Raw genomic sequence first — 18,660 nt, 5'->3', positions numbered from 1 at the left:
TTAGAGATGCTGACCGTGTTTCATAAGGCAAATAATGCTGCTTACTCCTTCCCAAATAGGACATTAGTACTGTTTACCAGATCTTTGCCGATGAGGTGCTTGGTTCAGGCCAGTTTGGCATCGTCTATGGAGGTGAGTGACTGCAGCCTGCTGCATATTATACATACTCCAGAAAATTGTGAAATTTGAAAACCTCTGCTAGCTGTTACGTCTTGTCACAATTTTGTCCAGTGGCTTGTTTCTGCAGGGTTGACTTGCATTCTTTCAGCTAAGCCCTTTTCACTGTAACTGAGTATTCATTCTTCATTTCAACCACAGACTTTACAAAGTAACAAAGAATCAGGAAATTAGTTCCACAGTAGTCTTACTTTATCTCTTCTTGTAGCATAAAGATGTTTGTGAGGGAAAAATCAATGGCTCAGAGCTTTGTTGGGCGGCGTGTGAGCTTGTTTATTGTAGGTTATGCCCTACTGGATGTCCAACACAAATGGCCCCGTTCATCTGCTGTTGGCATGAATGTTATATCACGTCTGAGGACCTAAGATCTCACTGTGACTTATGATATTGGCAGAGTCATTTAAGCTCACCATGCCTTTGTATCTTCATCTGTTGAATGGAGTTAATAAACCTTTACCTGCATAGTTCACAGGGTTGTTAATTAAACCTAATTGTACATAAAAGTACTTTTATGAGCTATGATCCGAGGTATAAAAGGAAGGTAATGTTAAATCCTAGTCCTCACTTGCTGACACTGTTTAAGTAGTCTCCTCCTCGGCCTTTCTGCCTCCAGGCTTGCTCTCAAGTGTGGTTAAATAACTTTGTGCTGACTCAGTGAACCTAGTAAAATTAATTCATTGATACAGTGTTTCTATCTTGACAGTCTTTGAAGACTAAGAGTAGTTAACTAATAAGGTAGATTATTTTTCAGCCCCCAAGTTCATTCAAATTTCCTGCTGTTTTGAGTAATGAAGCTGTCATTAGGGACAGCTACTATTAAGGGAAAACAATTTACTTCTTAAAATTAAAGGTGAGTGAAGGAGAACAAAATCAGCCAAAGAAAAGAAATATATGAGTAAATACATATCAGTTTTGGTCTGAGGACAACTTCCTGATAAAGCTTTTATGTTGTAGATGAGCTGACAGTTTGCTCCTTCTTTCTTTTCTATACTTTTTTTTTTTTAAATAGGAAAACACAGAAAGACTGGAAGGGATGTGGCTATTAAAGTAATTGATAAGATGAGATTCCCCACAAAACAGGAAAGTCAACTCCGTAATGAAGTGGCTATTTTACAGGTAAAGAACAAAAAACCAAGTTGCTTTGTATTGGTTTTAATTTTGATTTATGAGTTTTTAAATACAGGTCTGTTTACTGTGCTGATAAGAATAAGGCTTGTTTTCTGTTTTGTTTTCATATTATGCCCTTTTGGCTTAGTGAGAGGTTGGTGGACATCTGCATTAAATCCTTAAGTCTTTTTTTAATTTTTTTTTTTTAAAGGAAAAATTAAGTTACAGTAACCTAGGAGTTACGAGAACTGCCATTATGGTAGTAGTTTGTTCAGAACACATTTTCATAAGTAAAATCTTAACAACAAAACTCTTAATTCGTCTCTCCAGAAGCTCAAAACACTTGATAGTTCTGTATCACCACATTTGATTAGGAGATCAGTGCTATACCCGTTCAGTTCTCACAGATGATCTGCTTGATGATTATAGCAATTGCTATAAAAAAAAAAAAAGTCGCTTAAAAATTGTGGACTTTTTAACAGTAGCATTTGCTATTTTATTTATTTATTTATTTATTTATTTATTTATTTATTTTAATTTTTTTTTCAACGTTTATTTATTTTTGGGACAGAGAGAGACAGAGCATGAACAGGGGAGGGGCAGAGAGAGAGAGGGAGACACAGAATCGGAAACAGGCTCCAGGCTCTGAGCCATCAGCCCAGAGCCCGACGCGGGGCTCGAACTCACGGACCGCGAGATCGTGACCTGGCTGAAGTCGGACGCTTAACTGACTGCGCCACCCAGGCGCCCCTGCTATTTTATTAATTCACAAGTCCAAAGATTTAATTTTATAATGGTTTAGTCCACTAAGGTGTGTTTTTAAAGATATACTGACAATGACTTAACTCCCATAAAATAAATTACTGTCTTCTTATTTTCATGTAACATTTTTACCTCTTTTGGGGGTCATCTAGAAGACTAAAATGTAGCTTTATCTTTATTTTTATGAATATCCTAAATCATTTATAATATGCAAATATCTATTTACTGTGTAGCTTTTGCATAATATTTAAGAAATCATGGTGATATAATAGTTAATGCTGTCAGAGCCCCCATTTGCTTGTGGGTGAAGTTCAAGAAGATAGTCTACTGAACTTAGGCTTCCTTGAAGAAGCAGGTAAGAAATGTATAAACAAAGGATTAATTTTACATGTATTACATTATCAGTTACTAGCAGTAATGTTTGCCTCACTTCTTTTTCAGAGGCGTGATAATCAAAAGATTATGATCAACAAGCTACCTGTGGTCCTTTCAAGTTGCTTCCTCCTATAAAACTACCTTCATACAGAATATTAATAGCATTCAGAGTATATTAGGATATGGTTAGAAATCTTTGTCACATCTAATTTTGGAATCTTGCTCATTGTCCAACTAGTATGCAAAAAAAAAAAAAACAAACCATTAAGGATATATATTTTTTAAGGTTTTTTTTTTTTAATGTTTATTTACTTTTGAGAGAGACAGAGACAGAGCGTGAGCAGGGGAGGGGCAGAGAGCAAGGGAGACCCAGAATCTGAAGCAGGCTCCAGGCTCTGAGCTGTCAGCACAGAGCCTGACGTGGGACTTGAACTCACGAACAGTGAGATCATGACCTGAGTTGGACACCCAACTGACTGAGCCACCCAGGTGCCCCAAGGATATATTCTTAAGACTTGATTCATCCTTGTCGCTTTGATCACGAACACATCTTTGAATTAAACACTGAAGCTTTTTTTCGTCGTGTTATGAACTGTGGCTCATAATAGCTAAATTTAGGGGTTTCCAGGTAATACACAGTGCAAAAGCTGTATTCTGTCCTTCTGGGTTTTTTCATTGATATTGCCCTATGGGGAATACAGTTAAGTGATTATAGTATGTCTCCAAATATACTTTTTTCATCTTAAATTTAATACCATATTCTTTGTTATAGATTCTGTTCAAATCGTATGTCGTGAATGGCTTACTTTGTGCCAGAAACTAAACTTAATTAACATCACCCAGCAGGAAGAAGACAGGTTCAGAGTGTGAATCTAAGTCTGTCTCCACACCACATGCTCTTTCTTCTCTGCCACATTGGATCTTGTGTGTGTGTGTGTGTGTAAAATTGTGACTTCAGTTTCTTTGCAATGTGTAAGTTCAGTGAATGTTGAGTGTGAGGACCAGCTTTAGGCTACTTTATATTTGAATTACAGTTCTCTTAGAACAATGTGAATATGGTAAATACATTTTTTTAAAGCAGACTTCTTTCAGATAGTAACTCATTTGCTGAAATTCATTCCGCAAGATTTGGTTGTATGAGCATTTCAGCGAGACCCTTCCACACGTGTCGCGAGGCACTTCTGTACTCGCTCACTCGCTCTACCCTTTGGTTCCCGCCTCCCCTGGCAGCCCGGTCATCCTTACTTTCCAGTCACTGCCCCTGATTCTTCTTGTACGTAGTCCTCCTTAAACAAATCTAAAGGTCTGGGTGAACGCAGCCTGGTAGTTGATCCTGGTACTGTAAGTCCCCTGCAGCTCCGCCGACAGCCGTAGTTTTTCTTCCCCACGTCCTCATCTTTTTTTTTTTTTTTTATGAAATTTTTTTAATCTTTTTATCTATTTTTGGGACAGAGACAGCATGAGCAGGGGAGGGGGCAGAGAGAGAGGGAGACACAGAATCTGAAGCAGGCTCCAGGCTCCGAGCTGTCAGCACAGAGCCCAACGTGGGGCTCAGACTCACAGACTGTGAGATCGTGACCTGAGCTGAAGTCGGACGCTTAACCGACTGAGCCGCCCAGGCGCCCACCGTGTCCTCATCTTTATAAAGAAAGGATGGGGTGACGATCAAGCATATTATTGAGACCATACTTTTGGCCTTTCCAATGGCAGGGAGAGACAATTATAGAATCATTGACTTAGGAGTGACCTTACAGTTTACCCAGGAACATCCAGCCTCTCTCTTGAGTGCCTGGTGATAAGCTCTGTATTTCTGTCAATTTAATAGAAATGAGAACATGACATTTTTGGACATCTGCACATATTCTATTCAGCTAAATCAAAATCTCTTTAAAAAGGTTCCATCATAGACACCACACTCAACACATTGAGTCTCTTTTCCAGATGGTGGCCACACTGACTTTCTTTCTGTTCGTCAAACTTGCCAGATATGGTCCTGCCTCAAGGACTTTGCTTTAGCTATTCCCTGTGCCTAGAATGCTGGCACGCCCCATATCTGCATGGCATATTCCTTTATCTCCTTCAAGACTTTGCCCAGATGTTATTTCCTCGTGAGGCCCTTGCATTCCGTTCAGCATTATCCACCCATCTACCCCCAGCGCCCCTTCCTCTTCTTTCCATAGCGTTTACCACCTTCACACTGGGTCATTTACTAGTTTATTACCTAGTGTGTACCCAGCCTTGCTAGAATTAATAAGCTCAGTGAGATGAGACATATTTGTCAATTTTGTGTACTCATGAATCCGGACTACCAGCATAGTACTGGCACATAGCAAATACTCATTTAATATTTATTGAATAAATGTGTTTATGTGGGGAATTAACCCATAACACATTGTTAAAATTTTGAATGGAAGCGTGGAATGGTTTCACTTGTATAGTTCCTTAAGGTAATGTGTTACTTTGTAGATGTGTACAAGCGGTTATGCAGAGAAAAGGGTCCATACCTACGTAAACTGTTAACACGGCCACATCTGGGGAGCGTGTTGTGGGGCAGGAAGGAAACGGAGGATTTTTACCTTTGTTTCATGGGGATAAGGTAATATAAAATGTCTTTTGCCCCTGCCTGAAGAGGGTAGGTATAGAGTAGTAATGGGGGAAAATGTGTGGCACTCTCACGGCTACTGTGTTAATGGGAAAATGTCATCAGAAACTTCAGAGAGAAATTTCTGGTTATACGCTGTGGTATAAATTCAGCATTTCCCCCACCTCTTCTTGGAAATTACCCAAAAGCTACAAGAAAAATGATAAACAGAAATGTATACTGTGTCTTTAATAAAAATAGAAGGGAGTTCAGACCTACAAAATAGGTAGGAGTTTTCCAGAAACACTGCAGGGGGAGCCAGGGGTGCGTGCAGGAAGAGGGGCCACAGTCAGAGCAGGTTTTGCTGGCTCTTTCTGACCTCTCCAGTCGTGATATCCTCTCCAGGTCCCTCCTCAAATAGAAGGCCAAGGGGGTCATGATCTGGTAAGATTTAATTCAAGGGAAAACAGTAAGTGAACTGAAGAAGGGCACTTTGACAGTGGAAGAATGCAGATCACAGCAGATTAACAGTGACAAGATTTATAAAAGGAAACTAGAGCCAGGGAGGAACTGGCAAGCACTTAGTGGTCCTGGCAGATGAAGTAGCCAAAACTAACAACGTAGAAGGCCTAAACAGTAGAAGCTAGTCTAACCACTTGATACTGACATCTGTGTCCTAAAAACAGAGAACAAAGAATACCTCATTAATTCAAAAAAGCCATAGGATAGTGTTCTTTGATCCTAATGCAATAAAACTAGAAATAAATTACAAAATCAGAGAACAAAAAGCTCCCACCTCCTGAATTTTTTTTTCTTAAGTAGGCTCCACGGCCTGCGCAAAGCCCAGTGTGGGCCCGAACTCCCAACCCTGAGGTGATGACCTGAGCTGAGATCAAGAGTCAGCCGCTCACCGACCGAGCCACCCAGGTGCCCTCTGAAACAAATTTTTTAATATCTTAATTCTTAAAGAGCAAAGTCAAGATGTCAGAGTATTTAGACAGTAATCATGAAAATACTGTATATCAGCTTTTAGACTATTGCTCAGAAAAAAAGAAACTATAAGCTCAAGTATTTACACAAGAAAGAATGAAAATAAATGAATTAAGAATCCAACTTGAGAAGTTAGAGAATGACGGGGGCCTGGCTGGCTCAAGTGGGAGAGTGTGCGACTGACTCTTGATCTCGGGGTTGTGAGTGGAAGCCCCACATTGGGTGTAGAGATTACTTTAAATTTTTTTTTTCAACATTTATTTATTTTTGGGACAGAGAGAGACAGAGCATGAACGGGGGAGGGGCAGAGAGAGAGGGAGACACAGAATCGGAAACAGGCTCCAGGCTCCGAGCCGTCAGCCCAGAGCCTGACGCGGGGCTTGAACTCACGGACTGCGAGATCGTGACCTGGCTGAAGTCGGACGCTTAACCGACTGCGCCACCCAGGCGCCCCGAGATTACTTTAAAAAAAAAAAAAAAGTTAAAAAAGGAACAACAAACTTAAGGAAAGCAAAAAATAAGAAATACGACCACAAATACTGAAAAAAAAGTAAAGGCATTTTGAGGTTTTAAGATGCTGCCATGACCAACTTGATCAGATAAATTTGAACACCTGGAGAAAATGATTCTCTCTGAAAGTATAACTTCCCAAAACAGACTCCAGAGGAAACAGGACATCTAAACAAATAGAAGTTAAGAGACAATAATGTTACAGCTTACTTCTGGTTTTGTATGTGTATACATATGGCTTTACAGGAGGGTGGGAGACAGACAACTACAGCATGGGGACAGCCAGCCACACTACCAACTCTTAAGTTGATCAGAGTTGTGATATTCTGAGTCTTCCCCTTGCTTACCGCTATTATCACACGCATTTCACTTTTGTTTATTTATAAAGCTGTGACACTTTATATTTTGCTACTTGGAATACCACCTCATTAAGTTGTTTTAAACTGATTAGTAAACAGTATTTATTTCATGCTTGCTAGTCATTTTTTAAAACACCAACCATGATTCAGACATTGACCTAAAATGACTAAGACAGAGTCTCTGCTCCCAGGGAACTTCCTAGACTACAGAGTAAGATACACATGACATAGTAGCATGGGGTAAGTATTGCTACATGGATAGACGGTGTTTGCTGGAAACTACTGCAGTCGTCCCAAAGAGAGGTAACGTGAGCTGAAATTAAAGCAGTTACAGTGGGAATTGAGAGATGGCGGCAGGTTCAAAAAACATAGAGATGGCACTCAGCCTCACATAAGCCAAAAAGAAGTTTGCCCTCCTGGCATAATTAGGTACCCATAATAAGGAAAACAGCGTAAGAAAAATAGATTTCTATAAATAAAGAATAAAAGTTAAATCACTTGGACCAATAGAGCATATTTAAAATTGAATAGGGCGAATGAAGCCATGTTATTGAAGATGTGAAAATACAAGCAGAGGAATAGATTTATGTCCAGAGTAAAAAGCCATTGAATGTTTTTGAGCATGACTGACTTCTCAAATTTACTTTTGAGGAAAGTTTTTTGGGTTTTTGGCTTTTTTTTAAACCGGTAAGATAGATTGCTTTTCTTTATTAGCGGAAACCGTATCACATTCAGCTTTCTATTTCACTAGCCCTGGTAACGTAGTGGTGCTCAAGAAACCTGAGGTGATGGAGGTAGAGATGCTGAGCCCGAAAGAGGGAAGACCAAATCGAGGCGTGATTGAAGATCCGGGCTTAGACAAAAAAACTACCTTAAAAACAGAACCATTTCTTGAGCAGAGATACAGCCCCAAAGAGCCACAGCTCTGCGTAATTGACCATAAAGTTTGATTGGCAGTTGGTGCCCACTCGTGGACAACATAAACTTAGAGTAGAGGCAGAAGACAAAAGATGAGAAGGAAAAGGAGTAGTAATGGACAAGGGCAATTATGTAATCAGTTAGGAGGACCCTCCTTCCCCTCAGTGCATCCACTCTCCACTCTCCACCACAGATCTTGGCAAATCAGAATCCGTGATGCTGTTTGTTTGCTTTTAGTGCCTGTTGCCCTAAGCTGATTTTCTTCCCATTCCATGTGTTGCATACAGTTAATCATAGCACATTGCTAGATATTTGCATAGTAAAACCATTTCTCTACTTAAGTTGGTCATATAAACATCCTGCAACTCTTCAGAATTTGCACCATCCTGGGATTGTAAACCTGGAATGCATGTTTGAAACTCCGGAACGAGTTTTTGTAGTAATGGAAAAGCTGCATGGCGATATGTTGGAAATGATTCTGTCCAGTGAGAAAAGTCGACTTCCAGAACGAATTACTAAATTCATGGTGACACAGGTATTTTAACTCTTTTTTGAAACGAGAATACTTTAAAATGAGAGAATTAAATAGCAGTGCTTTTTACATAAAGGGATATGGTGGGAATTATTAACCGCGGAGAACAGAGTAACTAACACTTCGGTTAAATCTTGACGAACTGTGGTGGACTTCTCCAATTATGCCATTCGAGAGGTCAGGTGGGGGTGAACTATGATTTTTTCCAGGCACTGAAAAAACGGTTTTCTTCAATAACAGATCCTTGTTGCCTTGAGGAATCTACATTTTAAAAATATTGTGCACTGTGATTTAAAGCCAGAAAATGTGCTGCTCGCATCAGCAGAGCCATTTCCTCAGGTGAGATACTCTCCGGAACCTTCAGTGTCTGACGTTACAAAGCACCCGTATAATGAAAGGCGGTGGTGTCGGTTCAGATGCATAAACATGCTGACAGAAGTAATTAGCCTGTAACTGCCAGTGAGGATTAATCCTTGAATAATTTGAACTCAGAATTTATACTGTTTATTTTCATGAAGACTTTTTAGACTTCAGCAGACCTTAAGTAGTATCTTTTTTGCATGTAGACTGTTTGCAGGTCACTTCTCCTCGTGGGCAGGGAATGAAGTTAGGAGAGGCCACCTTGGTTGGTGCCTGGTGCTCAGGACAAACTCCCCATAAAATGAGGCAGAGGGGTGACCCTACGTTGGGGGACATAGATTTTGAGGCAGGCAGCCAGCTCCTCTTCCTCTTTAGGGCACTTTATTTCAAACATTTTCACCAAAACCTATGTCAGAATTACATTTCCCATCACTGCTATCACTCACATGCGTATCCCCTTTTTGTGTGTGTGTCCTGTGTGTGATGCACTGATTGTTTTACTTGGTGAAACTTCATTTTGCTGAAGAGTGTTGACCTTGATCCAAAATTATTTAATAACCTGCAAAATGGTTCATAAACCCAAAGTTTGAAATATTTTCCTGTGGAATATGTGTTGGCAGTGCCCATAACTATCACCTAGACTCTCTCCTTCAAACTATTGTTTATGTGGATTTGAAACACGCACAATTAGTTGGCTACACTAAGGACAAGTAGCTATTTCACTTGAGTCAAATGCAACTCAGATCGTCTTTCAAAGAAAAAGACGTATGTTTAAAAATTACTCAACTCTTTTAAGGAGGTAATCCTATTCTTTTACAATGCCTGTGTGCTTAAAAGTGATTCCCTATCATTGTGAGGGCAAAAAAGGTTCCCTGATAGTTGGCGTGATGCTTTAAATAAAGTGCTTCCGTACGTCGTTACCTCATTTGATCTTCAGAATAGTTTGGGCAAAGGACGCACACCCCTACAGTGAGGCTAAAACTCCATCTCTCTTACCTCTGTTAGGAACAAAGGGAAAATCACATCATTTACTTGACGTGCCTTTTTGCCTAAGTGCTAGCCATGGCCACACTTTATTCAGTTGCCAAACTGCCAAGGCAACTTCTCTTTATCAAGATGTTAGCTGAAATGCGGCATCTAACAACAAAAGAGTTCATATGTCTTCATGGTCGATAATCCTATTCTTCCAATACTCAAAGAGGGAATCACATTCAATAATGGCACGGAACAGTTACCATAAAAATGTGCGTGAGGGTCCATGTCCTAGAAAGCCAGCAGCATTTGAATACACCTTCATCATACACTCTCCAGGCACTGTTGGTACTGTTGGTTTGTAGAGGCCAAATCTCTTTTTTTCTCAATGTATCATAATGCTTTTTGTGAAGACAGTTTATGAGGCAGGGCATTTCCTCCGGAAAGTACTTGGCATTTGCTTGTTCGGCATGGATGCATCATTAATCACCAAAATCTGAACATCACTAGAAGATGGGCAGCAGAAGTGCTCTGAGCTCTGCCAAGCTCATCACACTTCCAGAACTTTCTTCCCAAAAGGACATTGTAGTAACCGTGACTACCTTCAGACAGAACTTTTTTCAAATCTAAACATCTCACTAGTAAAAATTTATTCCACAGTCACAGGAAACCCCTTTGCTCCTCTTTCAAGCAGCCTCGTAGTTCTTTACTACACTCAAGTTATTTGCCAATTGACAGTATCCTTGGGAATATAGGTTCTAGGATTAAACAAAATAAAGGGTAAGTTTTAAAATATCAACTTATTTTTCATTCAGCAAACATTTACTGAGGGCCTTTATGTTTTCAGGCGCTGTGAAGTCACTGAGGATTTAAAAATGAAACCTATAATTCCTTTTCACAGAAAATTATCTCCTTTAAAGTCAGATGCTGAAAGATCAGCACCCTCCATTTCATCAAAAAACTTTGTGACCAGGGGCGCCTGGGTGGCTCAGTCGGTTAAGCAGCCGACTTTGGCTCAGGTCATGATCTCACCGTTTGTGAGTTCGAGCCCCGCATCCGGCTCTGTGCTGACAGCTCAGAGCCTGGAGCCTGCTTCCGATCCTGTGTCTCCCCCTCTCTTTACCCTTCCCCTGCTCATGCTCTGTGTCTGTCTCCCAATAGTAAATAAATGTTAAAAACAGACAAACAAAACTTTGTGACCACTTACAGCACCCAGCTGGTATTTGACATTGTGGAAGCTAAAACTTCAAAGTGGTTTTTGAAATAGGCACTAGGGAAGTTTTTCATACCATGTTGGCAGAAGATCACAGGATCATAAATGTATCTGCCTTTTGGGAAAAGCATATTTTACAATTTCCCTATTGACAATCATTTGACATTCGTGATCAGTACAGTTGGCAAGTGTGTTGAAATGATACGGTATCGGGGAGCTTGGGTGGCTCAGTTGGTTAAGGGTCCAACTCTTGATTTTGGCTCAGGTTATGAGCTGTTGGTGGGATCGAGCCCCACCTAGGGCTCTGCACTGGCAGCGCAGAGCCTGCTTGGGATTCTCTCCCTCTCTGCCCTCCCCTGCTTACTCGCTCTCTCTCAAAATAAAAAAAACATAACTTTTAAAAATGAAATGATACAGTATCATTTAGGGACAAGCATAAAAGATTGACACATAGATAATAATACAAAACTAACATTTTTTTAATTTGCAGGTGAAGCTATGTGACTTTGGTTTTGCACGCATCATTGGTGAAAAGTCATTCAGGAGGTCTGTGGTGGGGACTCCAGCATACTTAGCCCCTGAAGTGCTCAGGAGCAAAGGTTACAACCGTTCTCTAGATATGTGGTCAGTGGGAGTTATCGTCTATGTGAGCCTCAGTGGCACATTTCCTTTTAATGAAGATGAAGATATAAATGACCAAATCCAAAATGCTGCGTTTATGTACCCACCAAATCCGTGGAGAGAAATTTCTGGTGAAGGTAAAAAAAAAAAAAAAATTATAGCTCTGTGCCCTTTAGTCTAAAAATCTTTGTGATCCGAAATCAGCCTATTTCTTCTGACTTCTCTTTTTAATTTCTCATACTCCTCTTCCAAATTCAACCAGTTACCAGTTCATGAGCACTCTTCCTCCTGACGGTCTCATCTCTAACTTCCTTAAAGTTCCCACGCCTAGCACTAACCCAGGACCCAATTTCCTCCCTTTGAAGCTACTAAAATACCTAGGGTTCTACCCGTTAGACTCTTTGACGGTGCTTCCCAGTCACCACTGCTGCCAGATCAGTCTTCCGGAAACCCTCCTTCCATCTTACTGTGCCCTTACATCACGGCCTCCCTTTAACCACATTGCATCTGTAGGTCTCTCAGAGATAGCCCACGGTCACCTTCTGCCCTCCCCTCCACTGCTCCTGATCTAAAACCTAGCTGCTGACTCTTCTCAGCTGCCTTCTGCATTTTGCTTAGACCTTTCCCTGCCTTCAGTCCCTCCTCACTATTGAAATCCTTCCAGTCCTTCAGGGACCCCTTAGCCTGTGGCTCATCTGTGAAGTCTTCTCCGAGCCCCACCTCTGAACTGTGTAAGATCTACTTAGGCTACTAGGAGGAGATATTCTCCCTGAAGTATTCTTTCTTTTCATAATTACTTATTTTCAGAGACCTGTATTTCAGGTTCTTTATACCTACAACGAATGATATAGACATTCTTCAGTGTTCAGCTCCCCTGTGGACCAATCCTAGGAGGCATGGTAACATTTGTTTTCCCTGCCTGGTGAAGGTTTTTGAGCTTGCGGGCCCTGGTTCTGTACCCATCAAGAATGCCTTGTTTGGGTCTCTTTAGTTTACGGACGCTGACAGGAAAGGCACACACTTCTTTAACAGCCCCATACTGAATAGAACCCTACTGGGGAATACCCCCACCTGGATTTAGCCAACCTTTGGAACACGGGCCTTTTTTGTTTTCCAAAAGTACCAGACCTAATCTTGGGGATTTGACAGTCCATTAAACTGGGAAGGTTTGAGGAACAACATGTAAAGGCAGTAGCAGGCTTTCTTTGTAATGAATACCTAATTGAAGAATATAGGAGGGTCTGGGTGTTCCCAGAATCCTCTTAGAGTTCCTGGGGCAGTGTGGTCTGTAGACTTCAGAATAATCAATTGGTGAGCGTACTAAAGCAAAAACCTGTGGCTAGATCTCAGAGGTTCGAGTTCACCAGTTGGAATGACACCCAAGAATGCATTTTAGTAAACACCCCAAATGACTCTGATGCACATGGTGGACAACCATTTAAGGAACAATGGATAAAAGTTTGAAGTATTGAACACAGGGAAGTTCATACTTAAATACTGTGGTGTGCAGAAGAGAAACAGAAGTGGTATAATGGGACTCTTCCCCTTGGTTCAGCCCTGGGTCCAGGCTATTTAGTGTCGGTATTTCATGCGTATCGTCATACAGGTGGAAGTCAGTATGTAGCTACGTGGTGGTTTTGGTTTTTGTGGTATTCTGTTTCTTCAAATAAGTGGGCAAAATAAGTATGCCAAGATCTCCCCACTCACACCAAAACACCATGAACATATTTGTATAAAACCTGTTAAACACTTTTGATAAGTGATCGTGCAAGTCCGGCCACATCTGTAGAGGCAAGGCAGTGGCTTTGGCTCCCTTGCAGACCAAGCCGGGGACTAGAGAACGGTGTCACTGGAGGACAGCAACAACACGTCAGTCTGTAATCAGTTTTTTAATTCATTTGGAAATAATAATAATACTAACACTTACGTGCTAAGTAAGCACCGTTCTAAGCCCTTTATGTGTGTGATTTCATCTTCTCAATAACCTCATGTTACAGAAGAGGAAAGTGACCCTCTGGCACACGCAGTAAGTCTACACTGTTAACCTGTACTCGACACCGCCTCTGTAACAAAACAGGCACACTTCATAAAATAGGTGCTCTAAATTCAGTGAACGTTTACGGGCCACTAACGTGTCAGCGGGAAGGCCGTGTTCTTGAGAAAAGTCGCCCACCCTGTATTTCTGTGGCTTGAATGCCTTCCAGGCAGAGTCACGGTATGTGTGGGTGCCCCATACACCCAGTTCACCGGTTGGATTTTCTCTCCTCTTAGCAATTGATTTGATAAACAACCTCCTTCAAGTGAAGATGAGAAAGCGCTACAGTGTGGACAAATCTCTCAGCCATCCCTGGCTGCAGGTAAAAAAACAAATCTCTCTCTGGTGATCCCCATTGGAGCCATTCATTGTAATGTGTCTCACCTAATCAAACTACTCTAAGATCAACAGATTCTACACGTTTTAGAATATTGTAAGTGTTCTTCAGTGATTACTTTGTACTATGGCTGAATCTCTGGAAGGTTTGCTGTATACCGTTCACATGCAGAACTGATAGGCAGTTCAACTCCCATTAACTGAAAGCAATGATTTAGCCTTTATATAGGGCCTTTTATGCTTCCTTCACTTCCCCTTTCTGTAAAATAAGCATGTTATTTTGTCAAATAGGTTTTGCTTTTAAGATGCCCACTTAAAAGATTCATATTTGCACTAATGACATATGAAATGCCATTTAAAATGTTTGGCTCAGGGGCGCCTGGGTGGCTCAGTCGGTTGAGCATCTGACTTTGGCTCAGGTCATGATCTTGCAGTCTGTGAGTTCAAGCCCCACGTCGGGTTCTGTGCTGACAGCTCAGAGCCTGGAGCCTGCTTCAGATTCTGTGTCTCCCTCTCTCTCTGCCCCTCCCGCACTCATGCTCTGTCTCTCTCTCTGTCAAAAATAAACATTTAAAAAAATAAAATAAAATAAAAATGTTTGGCTTAATTCCCCCAAAAGCTATTGCATAGATTTCTTAAAAGGAACCCCCGAGCTTCAGAGTAAAGAGAAGCTTTAGAACTACTCTAAAGGTGACTGGGGTGGAGGTTGGCAGGTAGAATTAACTTCAAAACAAATGCACGGTTGCAGTGATTATTAAATTATCCTGATAGTAGATTCTAAGTACTTTCCCCTATTTTGAGGAGTAAGGTGGGGCATAAGGTCAGAATTTAGAACAGAATGTTTTAGTGATTATTATTAGCCATCTCAGAAGCCCCAGGCAGTTTTGTTTTAGTTTTAGTTTTAGAAACTAGTTACTTCCTTCATTAGAGACTCTAAATTTGAAAAAGTATCTTAACATTGCTAATTTAAAATATTACGAATGGAACTTACTGTATAGCAAGTACTCATAGTAGAGACTGTCAATTTTGCAGCTATGGGGTTAGGAAAAAAAAGTTCAACGTATTTTATTTCTTTTATAGTTTATAATTCCATTTTTTTCTAGGACTATCAGACTTGGCTTGACCTTAGAGAATTTGAAACTCGCATTGGTGAACGTTACATTACGCACGAAAGTGACGATGCCCGCTGGGAAATACATGCATACACCCACAATCTTGTGTACCCAAAGCACTTCATTATGGCTCCCAATCCAGATGATATGGAAGAAGATCCTTAGTTGTCAATGAGCTAACGTCAGTAAGGAAGGATTTCACGTTATGGACTGATACTTTGCCGCACAACTGTTGTTCTTTGTAGGTTATCATCTGCAAGGATGCGAAGATACGGGGAAATGTGATAAGGAATCCGTGACACCAGTACTGTAGTTCATCGTGAGAAGGTACAAGAAGGGAAACTGAGTAATAAGAACACATAACGGAACCAAGATGAAGCTTTTCATAAATTTTTATAGCATAAGCAATGACTGGTTTTTATATTTTTTTCCTAATCCTTCACTTTAATACTATAGTGGCATTTAATTTATCTTCCCTTTCCTGTTACATTATTTTTTAAAAAGGAGAAAAAGGCAGGCTTAGAGTCCAGCCATTGTATAGCTTGACCAAATCACACAAGAGTTTTAAAGTTGATTACTAAATAGGTTTGCATTTAAAGAGAACTGAGGAAGGGCTCCCAGCATGCGATTTCCTGTGAGAACTCTAAATATTTGACCACAGAGGCATTGAGGGGGTTTTCCTGCATGCCTAGAAGAGGAGCTCTAGACTCTTGTACCTTTTTCTTTTTCTTTAGGTCAGTCGACTCCAAAACAGTGATCCCTAACATTTTGGAGTTGAAATTCTTAACGTGCTCTCTACAAGATAGAAATTAAGTTGTCACCTTTTGTGAGTATATTGGAAGGCCCTCTAAGATAATTTTGGGGTCAAACGATACTGCAAACCTGGGGGGAGAACCCACTGGTCTAAGTGCGGAGGTAGTAAGTATGTCTTTTCGGAGCCCAGCCCCCCTGTTGCGTACTCGAACTCCCATATCTGTGACCCACAGCTCTGTGACACCATGGTTGGTTTCTGACATTCAGTAGGTTTAGGTGGGAACTTTCATTACACAGTTTATCTTTACACAGAGTTGAATAATTTGAGGAAGAAAATTACTAAAAGTAAGGCCAGTGCAGGATCAGTTAATGCTGCAGGAAACAGCAAAGAGTGTATCCAGTTTTTCTTCCCTTAGTTTATTGGAAGGTTTTACAGATATCCAGAATGTTTGTAAATCAATCATCTCAAGCAGTTTGGGAGAGTGGGTGGGGTAGAGCATGAAACACTTATTCTTTCATCTGCTCTGCTGATCACGTAGCCCTGCCCTTATAAATTGTGGGGGAGGGGGGGTTGTTTGCTTTTTTACATTTCAGCACTGGCAACCAGCTAACGAAATGTTTTTCTACTCAGATATAATATTTAAGAGGTTAGATTTTTCCATAGCTTTTAACAAAGTTACTAATTGTTGCCCCCCCCCCCCCCCGCAAAAAAGTTCAAGATCTAGCACCACCCACTTATTAAAAAACTAGTGGCTTTTTGTTTTTTCACTCCTCAGTAATCACTAAGTTTTTTTCCTACAAAAAGAGCAACAAAAGATTGGGAGTCAGAAAATCCAGTCTTTTATGTCTTGGCTCCAATCTATCTAAGCCTCAAGTTCCTCATCAGTCTAAAAAACGAAGATTATAACCCTTGCCTCTATTTTCCTCACAGTGTTGTGATGATCAGATATAGAAGAACATATTCAATAAACTAAAAACCATAAAAGCGTTAACTATCACTGCCCACTGAATTTGAGGTGGCAAAGGAAAAGAATGTCCCTGTATACAGTGTAAGAGAGGGTCTTAAGGGATCCCTGAGGCTACTCCCTTACCTAGGACTAAAATTACTGTGGAGATAGTAGCAAACGTGGTTCCCATGCTTTCAACTCAACATGTCTTTAGTTCCCCTTATGACAGCCACGAGGGGGAGTACGTTATGGACTCCATCTCACAGATCAGGAAACTGAGGCACAGGAAAATTAAGTACCTAGATGGTGGAGGTCACAGTTGGTATGTGGATTTGAACTCAGGCAGTGTGGCTCTAGTCCCTTTCCTCCCTCCTAACCATGTTGCTGCACTGCCTCCCATAAACCTCTCCAGGAAACATTCCACAGTGTCTCCTGGTATTTTCTTCTCCTACAGAATTTAAAAAATTAATCCAAATTAATTTCACAAACCTTTTAGAACTATAATTTCCCTGTGGGAAAGGATGGCTTCCCAATGTGTCCAAACTAAGTCTGTTTATATCAATGTGCTAAAATGGAGTAGTTCTAAGTCACTAGGCACCCTATTGTGGTTTTACTACAGAAGGTGAAAATTAACTGGAATGGTTTGCTCTACTTATGTAATCAAACTACAAGCCATGAAATTAATTGCACTCTTTGTGTCTGTGTTGTTGAATGCCTAAGACGTTTTCTTAAAAAATTTGTAAAGGCACTGTCAGATAATTTGGAGTAATTTACTCCAGATACTGTATAACCTGCATAACCTTTTTGTCTTGAAGTTGTTTTTGTATAAGAAATAATTGTTAGAAACATTTGGTAATGTACAAAGTAGTCTATAATGACACTGTTCAGTACATTTTTATATTTTTTGTTACATCCCACTTTTGTAAATATCCTCAAAGAAACCTGATAATAAAATGTATTTCCATATCACCATACTTTTCTATGTGAAAACCTGAGCTTATCTCTAGTAGAGGTATCCAAAGAAAATTTTATTAGATTGTGTTGTTTTCCCAGGCCTTGGTAAAAGAACTATTTTGGAAATAGTATTTGTAAATGGAACTAATGCTATATTTAAAACACTGATTTTTTTTTTTTAACTACCTAAAATAAACTCATTATTTCAATTTATATGAAATCTGAGGTAATTATCTGGAGGTCTCATTTCTTGGAATGAAAGTTTAGAGTAATTACAACTACAGATTTTTCGGGAACTATCATCAAATATTCAACTACTGCCACTGCTAGAAGACTTACCATTCAAAGTAAATGTTCTAAGTTTTAAGATACAAGGCATTGCCTGATTCCTCCCATTAAATGTAAAACTACTAGATAATTGAGAGGGGCCAATATGAGGCATTTTCACCTTCCAAATTCTCCCAACCAAGTTTTTGAGAAAAGAAAATGCGGGGAAAAAAAAAATAAGGGTGGCTATGAATGGCCCAAGGCTGGGCAGCACGTGAAACATAAGGCCTCCATCTTCATTTTAAGAGTGAGATTCAGAATGTTAGTCCTGTTCTGAGGGAAGCCAGAGAAGCAATAAAAAACCAAGGGTTGATCACTCCGCCAGCAAACTTCAAATACAGTTAAGCTGTAAGTTCAAAACATGGCTGGTATTCTTTTCCTTTAATCTCATAGGGTAAAAAATTTTAAATACCACAAAGGAGAATGAATTTCTACCCCTCAAACCCACTTCCATGTTGGGGTTTTTGTTTTTGTTTTGAGTGAGTGAGCACGTGTGCACATACAGCAGAGGAGGGACAGGGGGATGGAGAGAAACTTAAGCAGGCACCATTCTCGGCGCAGAGCCTGACGTTGAGTTCTGGCTCACCACCGTGCGAGCAGGACTTGAGCCAAAATCAAGAGCCAGAGAGGCTACGTTGGCATATTTGATAGTAATTACTGGCATCCTTGCCTCACTTTTTATATATAAGTAACTATCACAGAAAACCACCAGTCTGCAT

General features: G+C 40.4%; 1 protein-coding gene across 2 annotated transcripts in view; it reads left to right on the top strand.

Moving 5' to 3' along the window:
* PRKD3 (protein kinase D3) overlaps positions 1-17,834 on the top strand; it is an 87,618-nt gene extending 69,784 nt beyond the window's left edge. For both annotated transcript variants that reach the window (XM_040496517.1, XM_040496518.1), the window contains exons 13-19: positions 60-132; positions 1,187-1,293; positions 8,153-8,314; positions 8,552-8,650; positions 11,347-11,614; positions 13,749-13,834; positions 14,952-17,834. In XM_040496517.1, the coding sequence (XP_040352451.1) occupies positions 60-132; positions 1,187-1,293; positions 8,153-8,314; positions 8,552-8,650; positions 11,347-11,614; positions 13,749-13,834; positions 14,952-15,125 (969 nt within the window). In that variant the 3' untranslated portion in view covers positions 15,126-17,834. The remainder of the gene's footprint in view (positions 1-59; positions 133-1,186; positions 1,294-8,152; positions 8,315-8,551; positions 8,651-11,346; positions 11,615-13,748; positions 13,835-14,951) is intronic.
* Positions 17,835-18,660: the final 826 nt, after the last annotated feature.

This window comes from Herpailurus yagouaroundi, unplaced genomic scaffold (assembly GCF_014898765.1).
Source record: "Herpailurus yagouaroundi ecotype Mexico unplaced genomic scaffold, PumYag 188, whole genome shotgun sequence".
Lineage (NCBI taxonomy): Eukaryota > Metazoa > Chordata > Mammalia > Carnivora > Felidae > Herpailurus > Herpailurus yagouaroundi.
Note: the sequence above shows the minus strand (reverse complement) of the source record. Positions and strands in the feature narration are given on the sequence as shown.